This window comes from Crocodylus siamensis, chromosome 11 (assembly GCF_052110815.1).
Source record: "Crocodylus siamensis isolate JL-2025a chromosome 11, ASM5211081v1, whole genome shotgun sequence".
NCBI classification, from domain to species: domain Eukaryota; kingdom Metazoa; phylum Chordata; order Crocodylia; family Crocodylidae; genus Crocodylus; species Crocodylus siamensis.
In genome coordinates, this window is record NC_143405.1 from 4,715,096 (window position 1) to 4,739,854 (window position 24,759).

Here is a 24,759-nt window from a genome sequence, read left to right on the forward strand (position 1 = left end):
AGATCCTAAGACCCAGACTCAGGAGACTTCCCAGGGAAATCAATGCTGCCTCTGAAAAGCCAGGGCACAGACTCTGGGGCAAGACGAACAAACAGATATCGCAGGGCTGACGGCCAGCACACAGTGCTGGTACACAACCCAGCAGCTCGGGATCCCCAGCAGAAGCCCCCAGCAGGCTGACATACCTGGAAGACTCCTTGGGCATCCGCTGAGACAGCTGCGTGCAGAGGCGTCCTGCCCATGTTGTCCTGGATGTTGGCGTCGGCGCTGGCCTCCAGCAGGCGCTTGGCAGCATCAGAGCGGGAGTACCTGGCAGCCAGGTGCAGCGCTGTCTCCCCGGTACGGTCTGTCTGGTTGTGCAGGCTGGCGCCCTGGTAGATGAAATCTGAGATGACGGCCGGCGCATCGTCCTCCTCTTCGCTGTTGCCGGTCTCCAGCCCTCCTCCGCTGCAGGAGGCTATCATAAGTGGGGTGAAGCCATCTGGAAAGCAGAGAGAAACCCAGTGAACAGCAGCTTTTTGCCCTTCTCCAGTGCAGACTATCCCAACAAGATGTTTTAATGCAGCCATGAGGCATAAGCAGCAGCTCCTTGAGCTCATGGCACAGCGAGCTCTGGTTCCTGACAATCCCAGACATCAAACGCTATCACCCTTCCTCTCACACGGGTGTGGAGGTAATCCTCCTTCTGTATCCACACATAGGTTTCCCTAATTTACCTGGGAGTCTTGGATGCCTTTCCCTCAAGCACTATGCAGCCCTTTTTACCTGGAAGGTGCCATGCAGAAGAGTGCTAAAATTCAGAAGTCTGCCAAGACAGTTTGGCTATGAAATACATTTCCCAAGGAGGCAGGGTGCTTGGAATGGTTAAACTTGACTAGGCAAGAAAACACCCTGACACATCCTATGGGGAAGAATCCTGTATTGGCAAAGACATGGATTGGATCAGCTAAAAGGTATTTCCCCCCCGTCTCTAACCTCTCGGGCTCTCTGACTTCCCTCTTTGTGGTTAAATAGAAAGAGATCTTAAAGCAAACCAAATTCCACAGGGGCATGTTACCTGAACTCAGGCATAACAGACATGACCTGGAAAGACTCCCAGGTGGGGCACTTTATGTTAGCTTATGCAGAGGCAGGCATTAGCATGCAACGTGACAGCATGGTGTGCAGTACAACTCCCAGAGGCCCCCTCGCCACGGGAAACAAGGGGAGAAGGGTTCGTGACACGAGACCAACGTGGCAGGAAGACATAAGACTCTCCCTTACCGGGCCCTCGCACGTTGACATCCATGCAGTCTGCATCGATTTCTCCCTGTGGCGGGGTGGGTGCCATGGAGGAAATCCGGAGGTCAGCTGCATCTAGGTGCTGTTGGGTCCACTGCCTGTGATCTGTCTGATCGTCCGTGTCTGGCAGCATCGCCTGTTCCTCGAACTGCAAAGGGACAGAAGGGCACAGACTTCAAGGACAACGAAATTTAAATCAAACTGTGGTATAAGCACTTCAAGGACAATGAAAGAAGAATGTGGAAGATGTGGGGTTAAAACCAGAGCTCGGGGAGACCTGCGGCTGCATTTGCACCCTTGGGAAGAAGGGAGCGGCATGGCCAGCGGCCCTCGGAGCGAGCCATTCTGCGACTTCTCAGCCCTGCTCCACAGCTGGGACCGTGGGTGTGCTGTACTCACTGCTGCATGAGAAGCAGTTTTATCAACTCACCCTGAACTTCTTGGTGTCCAAGGTCTCCTCATCGCCCCATTCATTCTGGTTGTCATCCATCAAGGTGCCATCCGATGCATTTTTCAGAGGTCTAAATTAAATAAGGAAACACTTCAGAAGGGAACCTTCTGCCACAACTGTGGTATGACGGGTCAGATCCTCCACATGCAAACACAAAAAGCAGCAATCAGTAGGGCAGTTTCCAAGAATTGCTCCCAGCCACGAAGCTTCTCTGGATTTTAACTAATGGCACACTGATTGCCTAGTATTTAAATCCCCAGAAAATGAGTGCATTGTTCTCCCCTTGCACCAACCTTGCTACAACCTTCCCCTACCCCACTGGATCGTCAAGGATCGGCTCTAAAGGTTCCTTCAAAGCCGCGCTGTATCACTAGCTGGGCTCCGCAGTAACAGGTTAGCAATAAGATTACTCACTTCAGCCCGACCGAATCCTCTCCCAGCGGTTCTCGTCGCTTCTTCTTACTCGACTCTGTCACTTTGAAGCCTTCTGGGAACCAGAGCTGCCCATGCTCCCTGCGTCGCTTCCGAGATACCAGCACCCCCACTCCAATGAAGGCAAGCAAGACGAGCACAGCCCCCACCACATACATAGGATACAGCTGGGAGTTCCTGGGGGGCTCCGCTGTTTCACCTAGAAAAGAATGGGGCGCCCAGAGAAACTGAGACATTAAGCTGCATATCAAACCGGTGATGGAGCGAAAATGAAGTGAAATTAGTTAAATAAAGGTACCTCGGGCAGATCTAAATCATCCCCCAAAATAAGGTCATTTTATAGGCTATTAATCAGAATTGCTAACTATCGGCAAATTCTTCTCTGCACAAGCTGGCTGCATCAGGAGACAGCTTCACTTTTTTTTTTTCTCCTTTCAGGAAAAGGATTAACCAACTTCAAATCACTGCTCTCGCATTGAGCTGTTAAGGCAGAAGGATTTAGGGGGATTTTCAAGATACAAACTTCAACTCCTGGCATGTCACTCATTGATTGGAGCTGGGATTTTTTTTTTGTCTTTTATAGCTCTAATGATTTTCAAGTAAACCTGGACTAAGCAAAATAAAACATAATGCAGCAATAGTTTATTAACATAGTTTAAAAAAAAAAAGAGAGAGTCAAGGTTATTAAATCCAGACTGTCTCTGGATACAGCGCTCTGAGCTCGGCTGGCTGCTAATTGGATCGCGGACGTGCGCTGGGAAGTTTCGGTCCTTCCCGTCTCAATCCCCCCGGCTGCTGCTGGCTACACTTACTTTTAACAGCCTCTATTTTGTAGGGGATGTTCAGATTGCCGAGAGAGGCCAAGGCACCCAGGAAAGCGGCCACATCGGTTGCGCTCTGGAAGCACTGGGAAGAGGACTGGATGCACTGACGGTTGTCGATCTCCAAGTAGACGATGGAGCTGTTGGGCGGAAGGGGAAAGGGAGACGAGGAGCAATGATTAGACTGAAGAAAGGGCCCGGCTCCGGTCTCCCCACAGCCCCACACCAGAAGAAGGAGGAGAGGGAAGGTGGGAAGTTTTTGACTCGTGATCAGCTTAAATCCTCCAGGCCGAACTTAGGCAAAACTCTCACTGATGACAGCTCAGCTGGTATTTGACTGGGGTGCTGGGATTCAGCCACGTGTCTATGCTCAACACCGTGAGGAGATCTCTCATAGTAAACGCAGCTGCTGGGTGGGGCCAGCGTCTCTTCTTGCCCCGGTGCTGCAGCATTGCAACACCATTGGATTTAGCCACTTTTGATCCACACCAGCATGAGCGGGAGGAGAACGAGGTCCTTTTCAGTCAAACCAAGGATCACCCCGGGTTTACAATTCAACCTCATAACACAACCCGAGAGCCAGTATCACTCATGGACAATGCAAGGCTCAAGTACCTGACTTCCTAAGCCTGACCTCTGGTCCCTGGCCTCCCTTGCCCTGACCCCTACCATACAACACTCCCTTAGGCTTGCTCTTTGTAGCAGTAGTGGCACCAGCCAACCAACCAACCAGAAACTTGCCCCACTTTCTCCTTTGTCACGACTTTTCCCTTGCAGAAGGGAAGTCTAGTTCTGGCTCCTCTTTAAAGCAAAACCAGAGTAAAACACCCTGACCCGCAGCCTTTCCTTTCCAGCAGGTGCTGGGTATCAATAAAGCAAAGGGACTGTTGTTCAGCCGGAGGAGAGAAAAACCTTTTCCCCAGCGCCCTCACCCTCTGACGTCCATCTGATCCAGCTCTCTCCGCTGCCTCCTGCCAGCACTGGAGTACAGGGATGTCTTCAGCTTGTTGAAGACGGCGCTGGGCATGTCCGACCAGTTCTCCGTCGACCTCTTGATGTGATGCTTCTTCAGCTCCTCCTCATTGCCATAGTAGGGGAAGATCATATACTCGCCCTGGGCGTTCTTCTTGAAGACCACGTTGGTGTGGAGCACGCGGCTGAGCTCCCGAAGGAAGTGGGAGGAGTTGTTCGTTAGGTTCTCCGGGGTGATCAGCACCACCACAACCAACGTGCCATCGGCCAGTTTCTCCGGCATGTTGTTGGCACAGTCCAGCCCGTCCCACTCGCACTCGGCATTGTTACACCCCTGGTCGCAGTGCCCATCTGAGAAGTGATCTTTGCAGTACTGGTCGTACAGAGGGCTAGGCAGAAGGGAGAGAAAACGTTAGACATAGAGCCGCTCTTCTTACCAGCCAGGAGGAGAACGACCCGCGACCTAGGGAGCCCTCTCCCATAGCTGCAGCACTCCTCCCCGGTTAGATCCTGGACAGCTGACCAAGAAAACACAGAAAAGCAACCACCTCTGGGGTGAAACATCATGGCAGTTATACTGCAAGCAGCAATTCAGGACAGGGAGTGAAGGCCATGACTGATGGGAGCAGATTACAATGACCCAAACAGCAATCCTACTACTGCAAACATAAACGTCCAGCAAATGCCTGTATTGCTAACTCTAGACCCATTTCACAGAGCACCACACTGCTTTTTTGCTGTCGTTCTCATCCCAGTCAAGGACTCAGCACGCTCCTGCTCTACACCTGGGGGGTGAATTTCTATGTAGGATGCAAGGATGCAAGCAAGGAAGCCAGCAGGGGCTATGGGGGCATACAAGGCAGTTGGGAGGAGCCAGCTCTCACGGAGGTCAATGGATGCTGCCATTGCTTGAGATTTGGCCCCACCTGATGTGCAACAGGGAGAGGCAAAGCACAGTTAAATACAAAGGAAGCAGTTGTCCATAAGCCTAGAGATCACAGCTTGACAGGGCTGCGGGATGGGGAGCAGGTCACTTACTTGCACTGCCCTTCCACCTTCTGGCAGTCGAAGCCATCGTACAAGCAGCCGGCGTTGTTGCACTGGGAATCGCACTTCCCGTCATCGAAGTACTTCCAGCACTGCAGCGACTGGGAGCAGTTCTTCCAGGGGTCGTTGAAGTTGAGGGAGCAGTCCCCTCCATCCCAGCCGCAGGCGTGGTTGTTGCACTTCCCGTCGCAGATCTTGTTGCCGGCGTACCCCGCGCATTCAGGGATCTCGCATTTCTCCTCGATCTTGGGCGGGATGATGTCCTGGCCCAACCCGCCAGGGAAGTCGAAATCGAGGATGTGGCAGTTGAGGCCATTGAAGTTAGTGGGGCAGCTGCACTGGTAGTAGGGAGCTGCCTCGCTGAAGAACTCGCAGGTGCCCCCGTTGTAGCAGGGGTTCGAAATGCAGGGGCTGCTGGCCGGGTACTGGCACTCCGGCCCCGTGAAGGCTGGTGCGCACATGCACTTGGAGCTCTTGTGGACGGAGATGCAGGTGCCACCGTTCAGGCAGTGCAGGTTCCCGCAGGTGCGTGCATCATTTTCACAGGTGGCCCCGACGAAACCCTGGGGGGACCAGAGCAAGGGGGAGAAGGTCAGTGTTCCTGGCGGCGCACTGCAGTGTTGGGCAGGACGGAGGCACAGCGTAAGCAGGGCAGTGACTCAGTGCACTGCTCTGCCCCCCGCTCTGCAGCAGATGCCTAATGCTCCCCTCCTCGCGAGTGCGACCCTGGAGCTGTGACTGTCTCACATGGCCATGAGGTAGGTGCAGGAGTGTACGGGAGCCCGGGTGCACACGGTCCACTGAAAGTTAACTGGGAATTTGGGACCGACAACTCAAACCACAGCAAGCCGAAGGTGCAGCCTCTGCATGTGAACTGAAATGGTAGCTGCTCAGTGACCCGCAACTCCTCCACCGTGACCTGCGGCCTGCAGTCCCTTCTAGAGGATCACTCGAGCAGCATTAGAGAGTCAAACTCATGGTGTTTTCCCAGGCTGTGGAGGGAGCCCTTGCAGGTCACAGTGCTAGGGCATTTTCCCTTGACACCCCCCACAAACCTGCCTGACCTTGTAGAGAGGGATAGTAGCAGGCACTCCTCCTGCCTGGGGATGCCAGCAACAACCCCTGTCCCTCTCCCTCTGCCATCATTACAGCTCTGACACCCTCAGTCCTAGATATCAGAGCCCCTGGCGCCCTCACTATCTGAGGCCAGACTGTGAGCCCCTCAATTCATGCTGGCCAGCCACGCTGCGCACATGAGGAGTCCCACTGAATACAACGGGATCACTCCAGTGAATCACTGCTCACTGCTGCAATAAGGTTCGTGAAATCCAGCCCGTTGGCCAGAGGCTTTTGGGTTCCCTCTGGAGCATTTATTTCACGTTCCACACCAGGCCTCCTACCCTTGATGCCCGAAGGGGCCACTGGCTCATCCCATCTGCCCTCCCACCAGCACTGTCCCATGCCATCCAGGGGGTAGCGGGTACGTACAGGGGGGCATTTGCAAATGAAGCCACGGCCGGTGTTGCTGGCAACCGCACACGTTCCACCATTCCTGCAGGGCTTGCCTTTGCAGCCGTCCACCACGGTGTCGCAGCGGCGCCCTGCATGGAGAGAGAAAGCCGGCACGAGTGTGACGCGTCGCCCACAGCAGCGGGGCTCCCTGGCAGGGAGGAGCGGCGGGAGCAGGGGTGCGCTCACCTGCATACCCCGGCCGGCACTCGCACTTGTAATCGTTGACGCGCTGCACGCAGTTCTGGGTGCCGCGCGTGTCGCAGGGGTTGGACAGGCACTCGTTGACGTCCCCTTCGCAGCGCTCCCCAACGAAGCCGGGCGGGCAGATGCAGCTGTAGCCACCCACCCTGTCCGTGCACTTGCCGTTGTTGAAGCACTTGGGCCCCAGGGTGACGGGGTCGAAAAACGGGCTGCAGTCATCAATGTTGATTTCACAGTGCACCCCTGGGGGGAGAGGGGGGGGCAGGGGGCAACACAGTTGTGGTCAGACAGGAGTAGGCAAGCCACGGGTGGGGTCTCACCCTGCGAGCCCAGAAGCTGCTTGCCAACATCCCACCCGATGCACAGCAGGGGTGTAAGCTCCAGGGCCCAAAAGCCCCTGGCAGAGTGGCCCCAAGGTTACATGTCCTCACTGGCTCTGTTAATGAGCCAATTCAGCCTCCTGTTACTGCATTTGCTTCTTCCTTCAGAGCAGTGGGTACGTGCAGATGCTAATGACCAGATACCAAGGGTATCTGCCCTCTGCATGGCTTCCTCCTGCCAGGGGAATTCATTTACCTTGAGTGCCTCTGGGACAGGAACATTTGTAGGTATTGATGAGATCGATGCAGGTTCCTCCGTTCTGGCAGGGGTGAGACAGGCACTCATTGATCTCCTCTGAGCAGTTAACTCCATGATAGCCAGCAACACACTACCAGGGAAGAGCAAGGGAAGCCATCAGTTATATCCACTCTGATACCGAACGTGGGGGTCCAAGACTCCTGTAGCGCGCCAGGCACCGCGGTACGGGAACATCTCTGCTTCCCCTCGAGCTGCTACATGGGGAGCTATGGCCAAAACAGCCAATGCATGGGCCAGGGGCAGCTTTCCCTACCCTCAGCAGCAATACCTGCACCTCAGTGCTAAAGACAAGAGCAGCTGCAAACTGCTTCATCTTAAGCAAACCACGGGAAGTGGTCATCTCTGCAAGACAAAGAGGGCAGGAAGAGTCCGACAGAAAGGCAGCGAGTAGCATGGATGCTGCTATTTCCACCTGCAGATCTCAGCACACTGCTCATGTCTTGTGATGAACCGATCCCATTTTCCTGATGGCAGGAGCAGCAGCGTGGGGAAGGCCCATGTCTCGGTGCCAGCGGAGAGGCAGGACTAGAACCCAGGACGCCGGTCCCCCGCGCCTCTCACTATACCTCCCAGAGCGACACGGCGCGAGCGTACCTCACAGGAGTAGCCTCCCAGGTAGTCAGTGCAGGTGGCCCCGTTCTGGCAGGGGTTCGGGGAGCACTCGTCCACCTGCTCCTCGCAGTAGCTGCCCGTGTAGCCGGCCTGGCAGCGGCAGAAGTGAGTGTTGCCCGTGTCCACGCAGAGGCCGGAGTTCCTGCACAGGTGTGCCACGTCGATCCCTGCGAGAGCACAAGGCCGGAGAGCTCGCAGTGAGACGCAAGCCGCTCCAGGAACGCCAGGCCACATTTGCACAGAGCAGGGCCAGGAGTCACTGGAGCACAGAGCGGTCGGGCTGGAAGGCACCTCCAGAGGTCACGTCTGGTCCAACCCCTGCCTGAGGCAGGAGCAGCCCTGTCCAAACCCACGGTCCAACCTCTTAGCAAAACTGCGCGGTCAACCCTGACACAACCACAAGAGAGAATGCCTGAACCTGCCACGGGTAAAGCAGGCGGATCATGGAGGCCAACATCCTGCAGCTGCAAAGATTGTTAAAATATGCTGGAGAAATCCAAGGAAGAGGGCCATGTCCCACGCTACATAGGAAGACAACCCCCCAACTGTCTGCACTGATCCAGCCATGGGGCAAAATCCTTTCTTGATGCAAATATGGCCTGACTCTGAGCAAAGGGCCAAGACACTTTAGTCAGCAACCTCTGGGTTTGAGTCCCAGCAGAAGCATCGGCACAGCCCTGTCACCATCCCAAGCTGCAGCCAACACCCAGTGCCTCTGAGGAAAGTGAATCCCTCCCTCCCGCCCCCGACGTGCACAGCAATGGGAAGGGGAAAATAATCCCTTCCCATCCCCTTGTGGCAATCAGCAAAACCTGGAAGCATGAGTTACACACCTTTTGGGCTACAAAGCATGAGTTAAAAAGCTCAGTCCTTTAGGGTGCAGCACTTTGGGCTGTTTCTCCCAAGTGCCACTATCCAGGGAGGGGAAATGCTGAGTTGGTGCAACTTAGAGCAGCCCTGAAGCTGCTCTGCCTTGCACTAGAGGCTGAGCTGGCAACTGGGGAAGCACAGAGGCAATGCACAGCCACCCCTGCCTCTCACTCCCCCAGACCTGGGGCTGAGTGACGGTCACCCCATTCCCAGGCAGGCGGATGCTAAACTTCTGAGCGTTTACAAGACCCCAGGAGGCTCTTGCTTCAAACCAATCAGTATAGCCAGGTGTTACCTTGCTGCTTGGCAGCCACTTCGCAGGAGACACTGGGGACATCGCAGTAGAGGCCTGTCCAGCCACTGTTGCACTCGCAGCGGTACAGGTTGTTGGTCTGCCAGCACTTGCCCCCGTTCTTGCAGGGCGAAGAGTCGCACCAGCGCACCAGGTTCTGGAAGAGAAGGAGCCCCAGAGGTGGAATGAGTAGGGCTGCAGCATCCCAGGACAGGGACAAATCCTTAGCTAGTAGAAACGGTCTGGCAGGATGCAGGTCCGGTCCCGCGGAGCTAACAGGCCATCTGCTCCATACCTGGCAGTTGAGGCCGGTGTAGCCCTGCGGGCAGGTGCACTTGTAGGTCCCGTAGCTGTCCTGGCAGGTGCCCCCGTTCAGGCAGGGCCTGGAGTCGCACTCATTGATGTCATGCTCGCAGTAGCTGCCTGTGAAGCCGGACGGGCACACGCAGGTGAAGGTGTTGATGCCGTCCACACAGGTCCCCCCGTTGAAACAGGAGCTGGGGGGAAAGCAAACACGGCTTCCATGTAAACTGCTGCTCCTGCTGGCTTGGCGTCCCAGCTCCCCAGGCCCCTTGATGCACAGAAACTGGTTCTCTTGTGAGACCCCGCCGGGCCACGGGGAAGTGGAGGGCCCAGACAGCCCATGGGACAAGCCCCACAGCTGCACCAGGACCCAGGAGCCCTCCGCTTCAGCCGCCTTCCTGAGCCGTCCCCCTCTGGGCACAGCCGCTAGTGCCAGAGCAGGGCATGGGGCTGCTGTGTATCTGATGCGCCTGTTCTGCAAGACCCCCCAGTTGACTGGATCCCCTCTGAAGAGCCATGTTCTGTGCTAAGCTATTTACACGGCAGCCCGGTCCCTTGGGCCAGGCCCAGATCCCACTGAAGGCGGAGGGAGCTTTGCGACTGAAATCACCAGCGGCTTTTCCACCCATGCTGGTCCAAGACCTCCAGCTCCCAATATCGGGAGATCCATCCGAATGGCCCAGATGCACCTCTGCAGGGATGCGGCCACTAAACAACTCGGAGAGACTTCCCTCCCCTGGTCTCCTGTCCTCATGAGGGTCTTTCCCACCCCCCGCCCCACATACATGCCCCCTGGGTATGTCTGCTTGCTGCCCCTTGGAGGCAGCGGGGGGTCCAGTCCCCTCCCAGGCCATTACCTCTCGGTGCAGTCGGGCGTGTTGTTCTCACAGTGGATCCCGCTGAAGCCGGAGGGGCAGGTGCAGGTGTAGCTGTTGACGCAGTCGGTGCAGTTGGCGCCGTTGCGGCAGGGGTTGCTGGCGCACTCGTTGATGTCCTCCTCGCACTTGGGCCCCCGGAAGCCCGCCAGGCACTCGCAGAAGAAGGTGTCGATGCCGTCGGAACAGGAGCCACCGTTGTGGCAGGGGTCTGAAAGGGAAACCCGTCCCCCGGCGGTCAGCGGAGCCCAGCCCCGGAGCCGCAGGGGAGGCAGAGACCTTCTGCTGACGTGCACCCTTCTCAGGGCCGGCCTCGTGGGATGCCCCACGGTGCAGAGCAGAGCGAACCGAGCCCGGGGCGCCGGACACGGGCTACAGCTCCTGCAAGGACATCTAGATACCATGATGTCCATGCTATTTCCCACCTCAGCTGCCCCCGGGAGGAGCTGCTGTCACGTAGGCTCAAAGAGATCCCCGTGAAGCACATCTCCCCTCTCTGCTCTGCACCGCACCCCTGCCTTGCATCTGCACATTGCAACGGCCCCACCTGCTCCCTCCTCCTAAATCCTTCCTGTCCGATCCACGCAGGACCAGCCGAACCGCTCTGAAGCCCCCCCAGATCCATCCCTGCCACCACTCTGCATTGCAGCGGCTGCCGGGCGCAGCCCATGCCAGACGCCGGGGAGGACCTCCGCGGCCGTGGGGAACAGCGCCCGGCCCGGCTCTTACTGGGCTTGCAGTCATCGATGTCGGTGTCGCAGTTGCGGCCGCTGTAGCCTGCCTTGCAGAGGCAGCGGTAGCTCCCGTTGGTGTTCTGGCACGTGGCGCCATTGCGGCAGGGGCTCTTCACACACTCGTTGATGTCGATCTCGCACGTTTGGCCTGTGGCACAGACGGGGGTGGGGGCTCCTTAGTGCTGCAACCCCCGTTTCCTCCGGCACTGAACGTGTCCTTGAAGGACGCAGCACACAACCACGAGCTGACGGCTGTTCCCACGGGCGCAGCTGCCAAGTGCTCTGACTCGCTTCTCTGGAAAGGCCCTAAAACTTCACGACCGTCTCAGCCCTGTTGTGATTTTTCTGCATTTTTCCCATCCCGGGGGCCAAACCCCTTCGCAAACTGGGCCGCAGCTTCTGCTGGCATAGTCCATGGGACGAGGCTGCTTGAGGCCAGGTGAGGCGCTGGCGCACGCATGGTCAAGCATCAAGACACCCCTTATTACCGCCGCGGGAAAGACGCAGGCTGGAGCGCAGAGCGGCTGAGTCAGGAGGTCACACAATAAATGGCAGGGCGGAGGAACACACTCCCAGGTCCCTAATCTAACAACCAGACCTACTCCCAGCCTTGTTCTTATGTTCTCCGAGCTGCAGGCAACAGCACTAGGGCAGGGGTTAAGCCCAAAAGAGCTGCCCAGCCAAGAGGCACCTGCCCCCTCCCGACACTTGCCCCACGACAGGGGCAGAGGCCGTACCTTGCCAGCCCGAGGGGCACACGCAGGAGAAGCTCTCGTAATCTTCCGACTCTCGGCACTCGCCCCCGTTCTTGCAGGGGCTGTTGGCACAGGGGGCCAGCACATCCTCACACGTTGCCCCTGAGAAGAGAGAAAGGGATGCATGCACGGGTGAGGCTTGCTGCCCCGGGCCTGGGACATCTAATGCTCCCCAAGAACTCCTGGGCTCCTTCCAGCGCTCAGCTAGCACAAAGCAGCCTGGGCTTCCTCCACCGCCCTCCCGAGTCACGTCAGGATCCCCACAGCTCTTCGAGAGCCCGATGAGCCTTTGTATAGCGCAGCGACCTGCCGCTTGGAGACCTTCCAGCAGTGAGGTGCTGGGAAGGAGTGTGGCGTGGGGCTATTTCTGCAAGGCCCCCCCCATGTGAGTGTCTGTGTGTATGGGGGGGCCTGGGAGGGTCTTGGACGTCCTGAGCCCCCCCATTCCAGCTTCTCTATATTAGCACCCTGCGGCGCATCCCAAGCAAAGCTGGCTGGGACAAGAAAGTGCCATGCGGGGGGCGTCTTCCTCCCCCCCCACGGGTCGCGTTTCCTGTTTACACAGCAGCCAAGGGTCCCTTCAAAACCTTATCTCCCCTGTCAGCCATTATCTTCTCAGTTGGCCCCTGCTATTTCCCAGAGCCTTCCCCTCCTCGCCTCCCCCATTCGTCTCTATGGGGACTGGCGAAGGCAGGAAACCGGTCATGGCTTCCTACAATTGTGCACATGTTGCCATTTTGCGCGACGGGAAGGAAACGGGCAAACAGGAATCAGGTCAGCAGAAATTCCTGCCCCCCCCACCCCCCCGCAGGAATCGGCCGGCCATTATCCCGGAGAGCTGATGTCTGTTTTTCCAGCAGGAGCATCGGCGGGTAAACAGAGCTGCTCGCAAACAGGCCCCGCAAAGGGGTCGGGACGGGACCCAGATGGGCCGCGGCGCGTTTTCTGAAACAACGCTGCGCCAGACCAGGAGCTGAATGGGCGGCCGCTGGCCAATGACTTGACTTCTCCCTTGGTTCAGGCACCTTGCCCAAAAGGGGACGGATCCACGCAGCCCATCCTCCTGCTTCCGAGAGCTCCTTCAAGTTTCCTTGTCTAAGGCTGGACTGGGCCAAGCCAACAAGGGATGGGACCGGGCACTCTGCAGGGAGTCCCGGTCACACCAGCCAGGGGATGCCTCGGTGCTTTGCTGGTACCCTCAGTGCCCGTGAGCTCCAGGAAAGCTGGCGTAGCCTCACTGATTTATGCCAGGAGAGGACCCAACCCTCTGTGTGCTGGGCATGGGAGAAATTTCAAGGGCACTTAGTGGCTGTTAGTTTACGGACTGCAAAGAAAACGCAGCGAGGAGGCAGCAGCCTTACCTGAGTACGGCAGCAGGCAGTTGCAGGTGTAGCCGGCAACGTCATCGATGCAGGTGCCCTGGTTGAGGCAGGGGTTGGAGGCGCACTCGTTGATGTTGGTCTGGCAGTTGGGCCCTGCGTTGCAAAAACCAAGCAGGCGTGAGTGCACGAGCAGACCCCTGGACGGACGCTCCCTCTGCGGAAGGGGGTGGCACGATGGGGAGCTACGGAGCTGCGTGGGTGGTGGCCGTGACGCGCAGAAAGGTCAGACCCCCTCACAGCCTCCCGGGAAGCGCTCGCTTCGCATAAGAGGCAAAACGCCTACTGCTGCTGCCAGCGGTCCCTTCGGCTCAGGCCGCGCAGACTCCTTTTAGCACTGAAAGTCCCAGGTGAGATCCCACCTTATGACCCATGCGCCAGTGACCCACGTGCCATCGCCTCTCCTGCAGCTGCTGTTCCACAAACCCAGGCATGGAAACGTTCAGCCACAGCGCTCACCCACGCCCTGTGCCGCGGGCATCGAGCGCTGCGGCTTTCCCCCAGTTTAGCCCTTACCGCTGAAGCCCTCCCGGCAGGTACAGATGTAGCCACTGGTCATGTCCTTGCAGGTGCCTCCATTCATGCAGGGATTGGATTCACACTCGTTGTTGTTAATGTCACAGTTGGTCCCGCTCCAGCCCGGGTCGCAATCGCACCTGTAGCTTTGGGAAGAAATCAAGGTGTAAAGCACCGCAGCCAGCTCTCAGCTTCCTCCCACACCTGGCTCAGCCTTCCTTTGTCTTTCTTTAATTAGCAAAATTAAGGCACATGTAACCAGACTCCACAGCTTTTTGCTAGCACTAGATGATTTGGCAGCTAGAGAACTGGAGCTCCGGAAGAAAGGAGCCTGTTAATAAAACTGCATCAATTAACAGACCAGTATTAACCAGAGCAACCAATCACTGCTCGGGCACATTTTATTGGTGCAAGAAAGGTGCAAGGTGCAACAGCCTTTCCTATCCCAAAACCCCAGCTGGAACTGGGTTTAAGGATGCAAACGGAAGTGCCTATGCCCAGTTTACCCAAACCATGGTGGCTGTGGGACTGCTTGGCAGCCTTTGCTCAGGACAAGCCAGGGACTTCAACAGCAGTTAGCTCTTGCATCAGAAAGGGGATCTGGTCACCAAGTCAGATGTGGAAGCCAAGGCCTGGGGGTAGCTTCACATCAAGACTTGGGTGTGTTGCCAGAGCTAAGCTGGGGCCTGAAAAATTAAACAACCATGTGATTCAGGGATTTCCTGAGGCACTAGCAGAGCTATGTGAGCAAAGACAAGTCAGCACCAGCTTGTCCTTCCTCTTACCCAGTGGTTCTCAAGCTCAACAGACTCAAGGCCCTCCTCAGAAAATGCCAGCCCTTAGCTCTCACTAGTTTCTGAACTAGGGAAAACACGAGAGCAATTCTTCTGTTGCAAAGACCACAGCAGATCAGAACATTTCTGACACGATACAATCCCATTTGAAATCCCTGGGTTTGTCTTGTGAATCGTGTGTAGGTGTTTGCACACCCAGCGGTATGCCACCCTTAGAAGGATTCTGCGGCACCCTAGCTGAGAATCACTGCTCAAACCCTCCGGGGAGCCATCGGTCCCTCACCCGAATGGGTGATTAACATTCAAACATCTTCAGTAAAGAACTCCAAGGGCCCTTTGCAGACATACCCGTTAAGTCCATCATTGCATTTCCCATGGATGCAGGGGTTGCTGTTACACTCGTTCACTTCCGACAGGCACTTGGGGTCATGGTACCCTTCGGGGCAGATGCAGGTGAAGCCATTGATGCTGTCCTTACAGGTACCGCCATTGTGGCAAGGGTTGCTTGCGCACTCATCAATGTTGATGTTGCACATTCGCCCTGGAAAGAGTAAGTTTAGTAAAGCATCACCTTCTCGAGCCACGATGGCATCCTGGGAGCACTGTCATGTTGGGGGCATAGGGTACGCAAGCAGAACCCCCCTGGCTGCAACGGAAACTGCGCCTGCCTGGAAGAGCGTTTGATGGAGCGGGCCGAGTCTCCCCGGCACACTGTGTACACCTGCAAGGCAATGATCATCCTCTTCACTTGCTCGCGTTCACCTGCAGGGAGAGGAGCCATCTTGCAAGCTCCCCTGGCTGCAGGAAGCAGAAATGAAGGGGAGCCATCTCAGCCTGTAACTCTACCTGCCGCGGCTTGATGAAAAGGCCCTATTCAAACCCCTGGGCAGGCAGCAGGACAAAGGGGCTCTGCAATGCCGCAGGTGAGCAGGGAGCCAGCCGGGGTCTGCTCATATCAAAGGGCACACGCATTTTCCAGGGGCGATCAAACAAATCAGTGCGAGGAGGCTGCAACCTGATACCCATGGGACCAATGGAGCTGGAGCCCCATCAACAGCACACGGTTCCCTCTTTCCAAGTCCCCCACTGGAGCAACCAGGAGTCCTGGCCTCTGAGGCCAAATGTGAAAGCTGCAGAGGTTAGCGAGGCAGAACGCTGCACCACGCTCCTTCTCGAGAGCTTCCCGTGCACGTGGTGCCTGACATGCAAGGCACTGGTGGTGCCGAGCACCTGCCCCTGGGAAGCCCACCCCCTTCATCCTCATCGGGTCCATGGAAAACAAGGCATCTGGAACCAGGCGCCCTTTGGGAAAGTCTCTCTCCAGCACCAGGCACCTGCTTCTCTTGGGGAACAAGGCTCAACACTTGAAAGTCTCCAAAATGTTTCCCTATTAATACTGATCTCCTGCCCGCAGGATGCTCTCAGGGACAGCGATTCTCCCTTTACTACATGTGCATGCGTGACACTGAGGGCAGCGGGGCCAGGACCCTTATGGAGGCTAGGCCCAGCCATAAGAGAAATACTAATCATTTTGTCCCGTCTTCCCCCATTCCCGCCTGGCTGTGCGTCGTCAGCAAAGAGGCCGGATACGACCCAGACCCACTAGCCGCTAGCCTGTCTGAGCTGGCACTGGCACTGTTTACGTGCCCCCCCCGCAGTGGCCTTAGCCAGGCCTCACCTGTGTAGCCAGGCTTGCAGGTGCACTCGTAGCTGTTAATCTTGTCTATGCACTTGCCGTAGTCGCAGGGGTTGCTGGCACAGTCGTCCAGGTTGATTTCGCAGTTGGGGCCTGAAGGAGGAAATGGCACTGGAAGTTTATGAGGCTGCCGGGCTCATGAGAAGCTGGGTATGCTGTGCTTGCTTGCCCAATTTCTCTGCCTCCCCCATTTTCAATACACCCAGGTGAGACCCCGGTGCCGAAAGAGATCGTCACAGGGCAAGGAAAGCTAGCCATCTCCAAAGGAAACCCCCAGGCTGTTTCCAGCCTCTGCCAGACCCCTTCCCACAGCCAGGCAGTCAGGGCCCTGCCAGCCCCCGTTCACCGCCAGTGCAGGGTCTCCCATGGGTGATCCCCTCACCCGTGGTGCCTTTGAGGCACAGGCAGTTGTAGGCGTTGTTCCGGTCCTGGCAGGTGCCCCCGTTCTTGCAGGGCTGGCTCAGACACTCGTTGATGTTCACGTCACAGCGATGGCCCGTGTAGCCTGGCTGGCAGAGGCAGGTGAAGGCAGCGATGCCATCCCGGCAGGTCCCGTAGTGGCAGGGGTCGGGGTTGCACTCATCGATGTCGACTTCGCAGTGGGTGCCAGTGAATCCTGGTGGGGAGAGCAACTGGGGTTTAGCACGCGCTGCTCCCCGTTGTGGGGACCTAGGGGATCCCTCCCCGGCAGGCTCGTAAATGCCTGTGGCCCCTCTCCCGAGGCCCTGGCATGGCGTGGTAGAGGGTAGGAGATGAGGAGACTTTTCTTCCATCTACCCAACTTCCCGGGCTGCCTCAGTGCCACCCCTCTGCGAGCTGAGCCTGCGTACGTGGAACAGGCTCTGCGCACACAGTCGATCAGACGGGTCTGCGGGGAGCTGGCTGGGGAGGGGGCATCCTTGCCAGCTGCCCCTGGACATAGCTGGGACGGGAGCTGGGCTGAGGAAGCGGTTTGCTCCTCTGTGCACTCTGCCCCTCAATCTGCCCCCTCCGGGCACCTATCTTTGTGGCAGCCTTGGAGAGGAGGGCAGTGACCTCATCCCCCGTACAAGTGTGGGGACATCTCATCCTGAGTGGAAGGCCCCGGTGACCTTGCAGGCGGGGGCCCGGGGCAGCACTCGCAGCGAGAGAAAGCAGCGCGGAGAGCTCCCGTCCATCCTTGCGAGCGCCCCGCTCTCCCCGGCCAGGCTCCCCCAGCGTCAGCTGGAGCGCGAGCCCGGAGGAGTCAATGGGGCCTGGCGGGAGAACGCAGCCAGCGTGCGGAGAACAAAAGCCGCTCCCTGGCGCTCCAACCGAAGCCGCTTTCAGAGCCAGGACGGCTGTGCTTTGTCCCGGCAAGGCACAATGACGGGCATTAAGCTCGCTCCGTGCGGGAGCCGGCCCCTGCACCCGCCAGCCTGCCTCCCAGCGGCGCTCGTCACGGGATCCGACGGGGAGGAGGGGGCCGCGCGCACCCCGGGAGAATAGCGCGCCCCTGCTCCGCTCCCAGGAGCCCCGGGGGTGGGGAGCGGAGCACAAAGTACAGCTTTGACGACCCTCCATGAAACCCACATAGCAGCTTTTCATCGGGGCTTGGCATTCACAGGACACTAATTAGAGGCCATTCAGCTGGAAGGTTTCTGGCGGGAGCTGCTCCACAAAAGAGCCAGTGTGCGCCACTGGGGCGCCTGTCATCATTTTGTCCAGCCGCTCCTCCGGGCTCACTCGTCGGGCCCGCGGTGCCCGCGCCTTGCTTCCAGCACAGCAGCTGCTTTATGTCCCGGCTCCTGTCGCACCCGGAGGCGGGGGCGTCAGCGAGCGGGAGAGCAGGGGCCCCGAGCGACGGCTTTTGGATGGATGGGCCGGACTCTGGCTGCATCACCAGGGCCGTGGTGGGAGCGGTGCCCCACAGCGCCAGGCCCTGCACAGGCACAGGGGGCCAGAGCAGTCTGGGCCACGCTGAGCTGACCGCCTGAACGTGAGCTGCTGCGAGGCTGGAGAGAAAGCCAAGTCCGTCCCAGGGCTGCTAGACCCTTGGACCAAGCGTGTCAAAGCCCTTTGCACCCATCAAGGGCTGGGCTTGGGGCTGTGAAACGCGGGGGCAGAATTCCCCACAGCGAACTGGACCGGTCCCATGGGATTTGAGGCAATGGGCGATGGGTCCAGGGTCTTTCCAAGAATCACAGGGCCAGGAAGGAGTCTCTTCCCAGCCTCCTTCCCATGGGCAACACCGCCAGGCCCTCGCCACCGCGGCCGCCTCTCACCTTCGGTGCACTCGCAGGTGTAGGCGTTGGGCCCGTCCACGCACTTGGCCCCGTTTCTGCAGGGCGTGCTGGCGCACTCATCGATGTCGTACTGGCACAGGTGCCCGTTGAAGCCTGGGGGAGGACAAGACGAGAGAGAGGGGTCATTCGCACCGTGCTGATGGGCTGGGTGGGATACAGAGAGGCCAAAGCCCGCACGAGGTGCGGGTCAGACAGCCCGGATGGACACAGGGCTCCTCCAGCCTCGGCATCAGCCCATCTCAGAGGTGAAGCTCCCGAGGACCCGGCCCAGGCACGGACGAGGGCTCCCGAGGTGCAGGGGGTGGTGGGAGCGTGTGAGTCCGGCTCCACGGGCACTTCTGGGGGACGCCTCTCGACTTCCCTGACGATCAAAGTCTCTCTCAAGCCCGGAGCCGGGGCTGCAATCCCACATTTTCCACCCCGGGCTGCGGGTTCCCATAGAGACGCCGTGCGGGGCGGTGAATGGGGGGCTGTGACCCAGCATTGAGAACATCTTATTTACATCTCTAGAGGAGCAAAGCCTCTGAACTTCAAAACCTCCTTTCACAGATTAGCCGGCTCCCCATTCTCCGCTCTCCCCCGTGACTTTGACACCTCATTCAAACCCGCTGCAGGCCCAGCGCCCCACCCCCGCTCCCAAATGGGGCCTTTTCAAGTGCAAAGTTGGGGAGGGGGTATTAATCCTCATGCGCTCTCCTTCTCCCTCATTGAGAGCTGGAAGGGCCTCAAATGGCTGGACCGCGATTCCCTTTCCCATCCCCACAGCCCTGCGCTGGCGGCAGGAGTGAGAGGAAGGGTGCTCGGCTGGGGGCTGCCGGCAGAGAGCCCCCGTGCCCCTTCTTTCAGCTGGATCTGCCATGCAGAAGGCCTGGCTTCTTCACTACGACGGAGGCAGGCTGATAGCCCTCACAACTCACGGGCACGGCCATGCCCACATCAGGGCCCACCTGCCTCTAAAGATCCGCCTCGTAGCATGGGGGCTATGACACGCAGTATAATGGTTGCAAGTCCACCCACACGCATCCACACTCAATAGATCCACATTCAGTAGATCATCCACGTTCGTTAGATCACCCACATCCACACTTGGGAGATTTAGGGGTTCCCTGCAAGGCAGGGAGCAAAGGACATATGTGACTCCTCTATGTCCTTTGCTCCCTGCCTTTGAGGGAGCCCCGAAATCTACTGAATTCTCCCCAGAATGAGCCATCCGGAGGATGGGGGCGGGATTTCTAGGTGGTGCTTCTTCTCCCCCCATAACACATCCTGAGTGCAGGGCGGGAGAGGCAGACACCCCTACGGGTGCTCCTTTGGCCCCCACCGCGTTTAAGCGAGCGGGCTGACACCGCCAAAGCTGGAGGCTTTGATGAAAGGAGACCCCCCCCCCCCGCCCCACTCCGGAGAGCTGCCCTGCCCTGCCCCGCGGCGCCTGGATCTGTCCGCCCGGCGCTGCCTCCGGCAGGGGATTACTTCCAGCTTTGCTCCCACTACAAAGGCTGCTGCCGGCAGCGCAGCGATCGATGCCCCGTACCTGTGGGGCACTCGCAGTGGAACTCGTTGATCTTGTCGACGCAGTTCCCGTTGTGCATGCAGGGGCTGCCGGCGCACTCGTCCGTGTTGATCTCGCAGTAGACGCCCTCGTAACCTGCGAGCGACAGACCCACGGCCCCTCTTAGCACCTGCAGGGCCGCAGCCCGGGGGTGGAGGGGAGACGGTCTGCTGCGCCAGGCACGGGGTGGGCTCGCGGTGCTGACGGGCTGGGCGGAGGGAGAGCAGCCCGCTCTGCTGCGGGGTACGTACCCACTGCTCCCCTAGCACAGCAGGGTCAGAGTGCCCGCTGGGCGAGGGGAAGGCTGATGGGGTGAGGGAGCAGCCTTCTCTATGGGCCAGTGCTGGGGCTGCCAGCTCCCTCCCTGGAAGCAGCTGGCTTTGGCCATTTTCCCGCTGGCCCTGGACTAAAGGGTTTCCTGGTCTGATCCCTGCCGGCTGCACACCCCGGCCCTTCCCCGTTCCCCTGTCTCTGCCGTGCTCCCAGGCCCATGGCATCTCCATGCAAGGTTTCTTTGCTGAATGCAAAACCAGTGCCGGAGGGCAGGCTGCTTCTGAGTTTCATCAGTCAACAAACCAGCGGCAGGACAGGCCAGCTGAGGTCCCTCACCTGCCAACAGCCTTTGGATCAGACCCTCAGGGCCCAACCAGCTCACCTGGGTTGGGGCAGGGCTGGCCTTCAAAGCTGGTTCTCAGGTTTAGCTATGCAACCCCCAGCTGGAGGGGGGACCAGCACCCAGCCAGGACGGCTGCTGTGAAAGCCTCAACTAGCCACGGTCCCTAGACCCCATCACACCACTGATGGCGAGTTTGAAAACATGTGGATTGCCAGGTCATCCTCGCCGCTAAGCCACAGCCCCGATTCCACACCTGAACCTGAATGCACGAGGTGCCCAGACCAAAGCTCCAGAGGCAACGGCAGGTCTTGGCTTAGGGGAGAGAGCAAGGCTGGCCCGGGTGCCCACCTGGCATGCAGATGCACTGGAACTCGCCGATCTGATCCAGGCAGGTGGCATCGTTCTGGCAGGGGTTGGAGAGGCACTCGTTGACATCGATCTCGCAGCGGGGGCCCGAGTACCCCTGGAGACACTGGCACTGGAAGGAGCCCTGCGTGTTGATGCATTTCCCAGCGTGCTCACAGGGGTTGGCTCCTACCGATGAGAAACACCTTGGATAAAAGCATCTAGGACACTTGCAACTGTGAGGTCTAGGATCTCCAGCTGCATTGCGCGATGCCCTCCCCACCCCGCTGCCAGTCTCAGCTGCCCAGCAGCCCATGCACATACCCAGGGAGCACTCATCCACGTCCTGGTTGCAGGCCGGACCCATGTAGCCGGAGGGGCAGGTGCAGATGGCTTTGCCGTTGACAGGGTTGGTGTCGCAGTTGGAGCCCTCATTGCAGGGGTTGCTGATACAGGCATCGTCCAGATGGCACAACAAGCCTGCGGAGTACCGCACATCAGCGTCTCTGGACCGGCTCGGGTGCAAGCATTGTGGCAGTGCCCAGAGGCCGGCTCAGCACCCCGGCCCTGCTGTGCATGGCATGGGACATATCCCTCCCCAAACAGCTACAGTTTAAATACAAGATAAAGGGTGGGAGGGGAAACCCAGGTGTCCCAGGACCCGCCTGCTCTTTCTGGCTGCAGACGGAGGGTCAAATTCTTCCCTGAGGGAACCCCCCTGCCTCCAGCAGACCTATCCCAGAGCTCAGGATTACAGAGCAGCGGTCAGCCGCCCGAGCCGGCCCTCACCTGTGCGGCCGTGCGGGCACTCGCAGTAGAAGGAGGCCACGCGGTCATGACACGTGGCACCCTGGAAGCAAGCGGCCATGGCGCAGTCATCGATGTTCTCGCTGCAGTCCTCGCCAGTCCAGCCGTTGACGCAGACGCAGTTGTAGCCGCCGTGGTTGTTGTGGCAGGTGCCCCCGTTCTGGCAGGCATTCGGCATCAGCTGGCACTCGTCCACGTCCTCGGTGCAGTACTGGCCTGCGGGGCAGGGATGGCGGCGCACCGGTGAGGCCTGACGTATTAACACGGAGCACCCCACTCGCGTGCTCCTGCGCAGACGCTGGGCGTTCCCCCACTGGGGTCAGGAAGGATGCTTCCTGCCCCCCGTGACATGGGCAGCCTGCCCAGAGACAAGGCAAGGGGACTTTTGCCACCCTCTGCAGCATGGCCGGAGGCAGGAGATGACTCAAAATCTGCCGTAGGTGGATTGCTGGGTGGATTTCGCTCCCTTTCCAGCTCAGAAAAACACTGCCGTGTGTCTCAGCTGGAGCAGAGCCGGTCTCCTGCTGCCCAGACTCTGTGCTTACCCCTACCCCCACCCAGGCCCGCGTGCTCTCGTATCCCGGCGGTACCTGTCCACTCGGGAGGGCACTGGCAGTTGTAGGTATTGACTCCGTCTACGCAGGTACCGCCATTCTTGCAGTTGTTCCCGGGGCAGTCGTCGATGTTCTCCTCGCAGTTCTGCCCGGTGAAGCCTGGAGGAGGAAAGGAGGCATCTAAACCAGCCGGCCTCGCGATGCAGCGGTGCCGGCTGCTACACGCCATCTGCGGCTGCACGAGGAGTGCGTGGGGCCGTTTGCACGCTCATGCCTTAAGATACACATCGGCTGCCCCAGACCAAAGGGCAGCGGGTGGGATGTAGGGTTTGGGGTCGGCTCCATCCACTACAGCGCCCTACTCCACTACAAACACTTTGCCATAAGCTGCTGCTTGGCTCCGCTCCGGGGCACGTGGCTTCTCACGGGACTGTCCAGCAGCCCGTACATCAAACGGAGACCTAATGGCATTACCATGGCTTGAGACCCATCAAGATCAGGCCTACCCCGCGTGACTTCAGCCTAATTACGCCATCGGGGCCGAGCACCACCCGACGGCTGCGGCTCAGCCCTGCTTGGGGAAGCAGCAGGTGCGAGGGTCAGTGCCAGGCCCTGCTCTGCCCCGGTGCTCCAGAGGCACCGGCCTCTCTAGACAGCGCCCAGCTAACGATTCATCTAGCGCAATAACGAACAAGCAAACCTCACGGCGCAGGTGCCAGCGAGCTGCCCCGGGGCAGGCCGGCCGCTGGCAGTTACTGATTAACGTGCGCAGCCCGTCAGAGCTTCTCTCCCCGGCTTTGAAGAAAGCCGCTGCATTTCATCTTTGCCCCGGCTGCCTTCGCAGGCTTACTGATGAGAAGCAGGTTCGCTGCAGCGAGGCGCACGCGCTGTCACTAGCCAAGCTGCAGCCGCCGGGGCCACGGGGTGAGCCCTTCTATGAGCCAGGCCTGCCTGGCAGAGCTGCCCAGCTCCTATCCGTTTGGCGGGGGCTGATGAAACAGGACTCAATCCCTGAGATGCTTAAACTGAGGTGTGCACCTGCCTGACTCCAGCCCCGGGCGAGGCTCTTCTCTTCTTCACCCCCTTCATCCAGCGGCAGAACCCATGTGCACGGTCCCTGCTCCCTGGGATGCTCAGATCCTGTCTGGCAGTCACCTTCCCCCCAGTGCCCGAACATTTTCAGCAGGTGCTTGTCCTTCTTAGGAGGTTACGTCCTATGTTGACTGTAAACAGCCTGCAGCACAGCCAGGGCTGCAGGGAGCGGGGGCCAGGCGGAAGCTGCACTTCGCAGGTGCAGGAAGATCCCGCCTCCGGTTTGCAATCAAACAGGTTTCCCCAAACCGGCGTGCTGCGTCAGCAGCGGCTTGTGCCAGGCGCTGTATTTTAACTAGGTGGCCACTGGCTTAAACCTCCCACAACCAGCTGCACAACCTAACTGGGACTCGCTGTGTATCCAAAAGGCCGCTCCGCACAGGCAAGAGAACAGCTCAGGATAGGGATGTCCGAGCTTCAGGGGAGAGGCCAGTCTCCTGCATGTGTTGGCGCTAATACTTGGCTTCATTTCATTGTGCCAGCAAAGACCCCAGCCACAGCCCCCAGACAGCCATGCTTTGCTTTCCTTGCTGCTGCTTCATCCAGGCAAGCACTCTTCAAGGGGCAGGCTTTCCAAAGGGCTGCCTATCCCACCAGACCCCTTCCACAGCGTCCCTGACAGGCCCAGAGACGCACATTAGCTCCATCACCCCTGGTTTACACCCCACAGACCCGGGGCATGGACACTGAGGCCAGAGAGAGGGGGAGTGACAGGCAGGATTAGAACTCGGGACCCACCGGCTCCCAGCCCCGGGCTCGTCCCGCATCTCTCTATCAATGACAGCCTTGTTCTCCTCACTCCACCGCCCGGCCTGGCCCATATGTAAAGCAATAACCAACTATTTATGGTTGCTGGGACCAGTCCAAAGCAGATAAGGTTGATTTGCTCCTCGTTTTTAAGCAGCTGAATGGCAATAGCTTGCAGCATTCCCGATGCCGGGATTAACTCCTTTTGAACCAGCTGAATAAGTTATGAGCGCGGCAGCTGCTTTAAATGCAAGGTTACATGTGGCAGAGCTGGCTCGATAGCTCAGATGAGATGGGCTCGGGGCTCCTGAGAGCCAGGCCAACAGGCCTCTCTCGACGCTGAAAGGGGACATTGTTTGACGCCCTGCCACGCTGCATACCGGTACATCAAGTGGTATCTTAACACGAGAAATGGCCTCCAATCCTACAGGCCCCTGCCAGAAAGACAGTGCACACTTGCCGTGCCAGACACGTCTCAGCCGGGCCTCATCCGTGGGAGGTGCCGAGGTCAGCACCTGGCCCCAGAGAGCGGTCAGCAATAAGCCGTGGTCATGTCTGACCCCTGGCAAAGCAGTTCAGTGCCTTGCGGCCGTGGCTGCGGGT

General features: G+C 58.7%; 1 protein-coding gene across 1 annotated transcript in view; it reads right to left on the reverse strand.

Annotated features, from left to right (window-relative positions):
- The window catches only part of NOTCH1 (notch receptor 1), a 63,892-nt gene that overhangs the window by 4,615 nt on the left and 34,518 nt on the right, over positions 1-24,759 (reverse strand). Inside the window, exons 5-31 of the mRNA XM_090021306.1 lie at positions 22,354-22,476; positions 21,746-21,979; positions 21,281-21,436; positions 20,960-21,145; positions 19,978-20,091; positions 18,426-18,539; positions 16,565-16,798; positions 16,165-16,275; positions 14,835-15,027; positions 13,693-13,838; positions 13,159-13,272; positions 11,780-11,899; positions 11,038-11,190; positions 10,291-10,519; positions 9,426-9,627; positions 9,134-9,287; positions 7,951-8,135; positions 7,294-7,426; positions 6,703-6,960; positions 6,493-6,605; positions 4,996-5,567; positions 3,918-4,346; positions 2,977-3,125; positions 2,147-2,363; positions 1,712-1,802; positions 1,264-1,429; positions 186-481 (exon numbers count right to left, since the gene is read on the reverse strand). Coding sequence (XP_089877432.1) covers positions 186-481; positions 1,264-1,429; positions 1,712-1,802; positions 2,147-2,363; positions 2,977-3,125; positions 3,918-4,346; positions 4,996-5,567; positions 6,493-6,605; positions 6,703-6,960; positions 7,294-7,426; positions 7,951-8,135; positions 9,134-9,287; positions 9,426-9,627; positions 10,291-10,519; positions 11,038-11,190; positions 11,780-11,899; positions 13,159-13,272; positions 13,693-13,838; positions 14,835-15,027; positions 16,165-16,275; positions 16,565-16,798; positions 18,426-18,539; positions 19,978-20,091; positions 20,960-21,145; positions 21,281-21,436; positions 21,746-21,979; positions 22,354-22,476 — 5,192 coding nt within the window. The remainder of the gene's footprint in view (positions 1-185; positions 482-1,263; positions 1,430-1,711; positions 1,803-2,146; positions 2,364-2,976; positions 3,126-3,917; positions 4,347-4,995; positions 5,568-6,492; positions 6,606-6,702; positions 6,961-7,293; positions 7,427-7,950; positions 8,136-9,133; positions 9,288-9,425; positions 9,628-10,290; positions 10,520-11,037; positions 11,191-11,779; positions 11,900-13,158; positions 13,273-13,692; positions 13,839-14,834; positions 15,028-16,164; positions 16,276-16,564; positions 16,799-18,425; positions 18,540-19,977; positions 20,092-20,959; positions 21,146-21,280; positions 21,437-21,745; positions 21,980-22,353; positions 22,477-24,759) is intronic.